The sequence below is a fragment of the Alexandromys fortis genome, unplaced genomic scaffold (assembly GCF_014885135.2).
Source record: "Alexandromys fortis isolate MF-2015 unplaced genomic scaffold, M_Fortis_MF-2015_v1.1 scaffold_33, whole genome shotgun sequence".
Lineage (NCBI taxonomy): Eukaryota > Metazoa > Chordata > Mammalia > Rodentia > Cricetidae > Alexandromys > Alexandromys fortis.
Window position 1 is genome coordinate 12180149 of NW_026067917.1, and position 4922 is coordinate 12185070.

Consider the following 4922-nt stretch of genomic DNA (forward strand, 5'->3'; position numbering starts at 1 on the left):
CCCACTGTCTCAGTGGGTGGGTGCACCCCTCGTGGTCCTGACATCCTTGCTCGTGTTCTCCCTCCATCTGCTCCTCATTGGGACCTTGGAAGCTCAGTCCGGTGCTCCAGTGTGGGTCTCTGTCTCTATCTCCATCCATCACCAGATGAAGGTTCTATGGTGATATGGAAGATATTCGTCAGTATTGCTATAGGATAGGGTCATTTCAGGTTCCTTATCTTCAGCTGAAATTTTATATAGCTATATGTTTTATGGGTATATAATTTTTTACAGAAAATAGAAGGCTATTCATTCTGTCTGTATCTTAAAGCACATTGCTGCTTGTAGAGGCTGTGTTCATTAAGACAAACTAAGTTAAATCTCACTCTATACCAGACATCTACTATTGTGAATTTCCTAGTCATTCCATCAACATTAATGAAGACCACTATTTTCCCACTGTGTTTGAGCAGATGGACTGTGTTATAGAATGTAAGGAAGATCAGTTTCGTTGCAAAAATAAAGCATACTGTATTCCAATTCGATGGCTGTGTGATGGAATTTATGACTGCGTGGATGGCAGCGATGAAGAGAACTGTGGCAGAGGTAAGGTGCCAGTGGTGGTGATTGTGTGTCTGTCTATATGTGTCTTCATAAATGAGAGAATGGAAGAAATGTTGTGGGATAGTATCTACAGAACAGGCAAATGAAAGGATCTATGAATAATTATTTTAGTTCTTTCTGCTTCCATTCCATTCTCCCTTTAGTAAATAAGAAAAAATCCGCAAAATTTTGAAGCAGGATGTAAGCCCAAACTATGCATGCACAATGGGAGAAAACTCATTCAGATGTAAGAGTTTATATAGAGTACTGGATGGCAGGCTTTCTCCAGACTAGACGTAAGTTCAGTGCTAAAACGTGAGCTACAGAGGACACAGCATCTGGGTGGGAGATTGGATGACAACCAGTATTCGAAGAGGCTACAGCCTCTGTAGAGTCAAGACATAGCCTATGTAGAGAAATGATGAGTGTTTAAGAAAACAGGACACAGCATCTGTAAAGAGAGGAAACAACATTCATACAAGACATGCTTCTAGAGGCATGACTGCTCACATGTTCTCCAGGTTCTACATCTGCCTTGCTTCTATGTGACTTTTCTTACTCTGACAGAGTGGAAGGACCACGTGGCTTATTGGATTGTACCGAGTTGTCACCTATGTGATATGTAACTTGTAATTTGTGCCCGACATTTTCTTCTTGTCATGTTGTTGAGACGATGGCTTGTACTTTTTTCACCCTGGAAGATGATTTACAATTTTAGTATAAATTTTTTATAGCTGTTTGAATAGCATTTTTGAAACTGTTTTCTTGTACATCATGACATTAAAAACAGCCAGCTGTTGTTGTAAATTAATGAGGATTAAAAAGAAATTATGTCCTGAAACTTAAAGTGAACACAGGTTGCAGAACTTTTAGTTTTGTATAATTTTTTTTGTCTGTTTGTTTATATGGAAGCTGTTGTAACTGTATCACAGCTTTTTCCCAATGAATTCTACCTTTCAACACCTTAAATTTTATTCAAAGACATGATACCACCCTAGGCTTCCAAACGTAATTTAAAAGTGTTGGCAATTTTAGTGTTTAATTTTATCTGAGGAAGTAACTTTGATATTGATAAATGTTTCTCAGATCTTGAGATTTTAGATTTCAGAAAGCTAAAATAAGCCTACCTTTTATTATAATTGATGTCCTGTCACCTTGAAGTGGGACACTTCCACTAACAAATGATATCCTGGAAACCAAGGAAAGTGTGTATGTGTGCATGTGTGTGTGTAAGATGGATCAATGCATCAAGGACAAGAGGATAAGAGCAGCAAAGGATCTGAATACTGATACCTAAGAGTCTATAAAGCCCAAATGGGTGCATGTCTGCAATACCGGTGTTGGTAGCATAGAGATAACAAACTCTCAGGAGCTTGTGACACATGCATTCCAGTCATGATGGTGAATTACATACCCAGTGAGAGTCTCTTACTCAAAGGGCTAACTATGAAGCAGCAGTGGAAGATATCAAGCTCACTTTAGGCTTTAATCTTATATGTAATTGAACACACACACAAGGTTAAGGTTCAGAATAACACATTTTTCTAATGACTCAGATTTGGTTGGTTAGTATACAAGAATAATGTTCCATACCTGATGGAATTAACCGCAGCACTTGTATTTTAAAAGATAGAGTCTATGATCCTGAAAACCTGATGTTTATTGTAGTTTGAACTTTCATTCTTGGTTCTGCTTGTTCTGGCATTTGTCAAACAAAAAGATTGAAAGTATTCTTTTAGAAAACTCAGGTTCAAAGTATGTAACCTATTTTTATGATTTGTAACATTTTATTCCATATCAAAACTTCTGTCGACCCAAAACCATAGGACAACTATGAATGGCTACCTCCTGTGTGGTCCAATTGATCAGTTTTCTTGTGAAGCTGGGTGAAGCTCTGAGCATCATAGTTATAATTCAGATTCTTCATTGCCAAGCATGTATTATATTTTCTACTTTGCTGTTAATAGTCTAGTGAATTGATCACAAATATACCTAAGCAACTGAAATGTTAATCTAGCCAATATCTTTAAATTACACATTTTCTGTTGCTTCTTTGTACTTCATGTCATTTGAGAATTAAGCATTGTAATGAACGCAGGATGCCAAAAGTCTTATGATGCATTGTTTGAAATATGAATTCATTTTGGTACAGTCTGAATTCATTAGTAGGCTATCACAAAAACCTTTAGCTTACTGTTACAAATATAATTTAATTTCTTTTTCTGTTCTTAATAAAAAAGGAGTGCTATTTACAGCTCTCTCTGAGCATATATAAATAAAATGAAATCTAACTCAATAGCTTAGGGAGATAACCTTTCCTTTTAACAACACAGATAAACTACAAATAGAATTTTTTAAAGGTAAAATATGTCAGAGTTCATAAACATTACTGAATTTAATTTGTTGTAAAATAGAGCATGCAATGAGATTAGTAATTTAAAACCATTCTTATCAAACAATTTGACTATAGTACATAATCTACAGATTTTGATTTGGAATTAAAGCAATGCATACTTAAACTCCTATTCATGTTATCTGTTTGTCTGTCTGTCTCTTTTTCTCTGTGTGTCTCTTCTTCCCTCTCTCACTCCCTTCTTCATTCCTCCTACTTTTTCCTTTTGGAAAACAGTCTATCTAGGTAGTTATATTACCTGGTATTGTCCCCAGGATTAAGTACTATTGCTTCGGTCATTCAAGTGCTAGAATTAAGGCATATACCACTACACAAAGAATGTGTTTAGATTCCTTTCAGTAGGAAAGTCACATGTATTTTCCTTTGTATTGTTTTCAGAGAAAACTTTATATGGTTATATATTAGGTTGTATGATTTTTGATAATTGAGATTACTTTTAGATTGCAATAATTTAGAGTTTAGTGTTACAGACACTTGAAGTAAAGTAGCATTTTAGAAATCTCTATAAGAATTGGAAGCCTTACACTGTGAATATCAATCAGTCCACTCTCTGATGCATTGGACACCTGCCCTTTTATGTGTCTCAGACTTCTGTGGATTTAAAAGATGGCAATGTAAGCTAAACAGGTTCCGCTTTTGAAATTTTGCAGAATTTCCTAGCCACTGCTTTAAATGTCACTCAAATTTCAGAGCAATATATCTGAAACTTTCTTCCTGTAAGCATGTCTACAACAGATCATAGCAGGCTGTTTTTAAAGTCAATTATGTGAAATTTTCCAAGTTCCTATCACACACTGAACTTGTGTTGTAACTCACAACAGGCATAAAAATCATAATCATTTCCTACTAGGAAAATAATCCTATTTGTTCACCTTAATTCCGAATTTATATCTCTGTGTTGTTTTATTTGGAAGTGCTTGTGAATATGGGTTCATAAGTTATTTTATTTTGCTTTTTTCATAGATGAAGATATTGATGTGAAATTAATAAGTTGTCCAGAGAAGCATAGAAACCCAGAGTGCCCAATAACCACAGAAATATGTTCTGTGTTTCTTATCTGTCCAGAGAATCAAAATTTGTTAGCTCATTGAGTTCTTTGCATGTGGTATTAACAGAAAAATATTATATTCAAAAGTTTTATATTTGACATGATTTTCATTTTTGTGAAAATATTAAACATACAAAAGTAAAGCATTATTGCACATATTTTAAAAGAAAAAATTAATAAATGACATGGACAAATTATTTTCATCTCTATGAAATAATTGTTTATATTGCAAAAATGTCTTAAAATTGCCATACATTTTTGGTATAATAAAATAATGAGTAGGACAATGTTTAAGGGTGGGAAGAATTTGAATTAACCCTGCTTATTCTTTTTCGATGTTGAGTAGAAGTACAAGTTAAAAAAATAACAGTTTGTTAGAGAATTTCATAACATGTAGAATGGTTTTTAATAAAATTCACATTCCGCTTATCCCTCTAACTTCTGCTGGATCTGCCAAATCTCTCCAATCTTCATGTCATTGTCCTTGCCATCATCTTCCTCTTCTTCATCCTCTTCCTTCAAGATCCTCCTCTTCTTCTCTTTCTTGATGGCTCATTGAACTTATTTTCTTCTAGAAATACAATTAGGGGTGTGGGCCATCTACTGGAACATTGGCTAACCACCAGAAACCAGATATTTAACAAAACAATAACAAAGGTTAATTTCTTCCAATCGAAGCTATTAACTGTCAAAAGCTTCTCAAGTGTGATTGAAAGCTCACAAGGACCTCTACCATCCATGCCAGAATATGTATTTGTTTCCTTTTCAAGTTTTGAGCAGGTAAACACAGAATGCAGTTGCTGAGCCCATGAGTACAGTCCTATCAATATAGAGAAGACATTGTTTGAATCTGTTGGCTTTTGTTTATGTTTTTTTTTT

At 34.7% G+C, this 4922-nt stretch overlaps 1 protein-coding gene across 1 annotated transcript in view; it reads left to right on the forward strand.

The window, feature by feature from the left end:
• Positions 1–4922, forward strand: part of Lrp1b (LDL receptor related protein 1B) — a 1445827-nt gene that overhangs the window by 1310312 nt on the left and 130593 nt on the right. Inside the window, 1 exon segment of the mRNA XM_050139953.1 lies at positions 453–585. Coding sequence (XP_049995910.1) covers positions 453–585 — 133 coding nt within the window.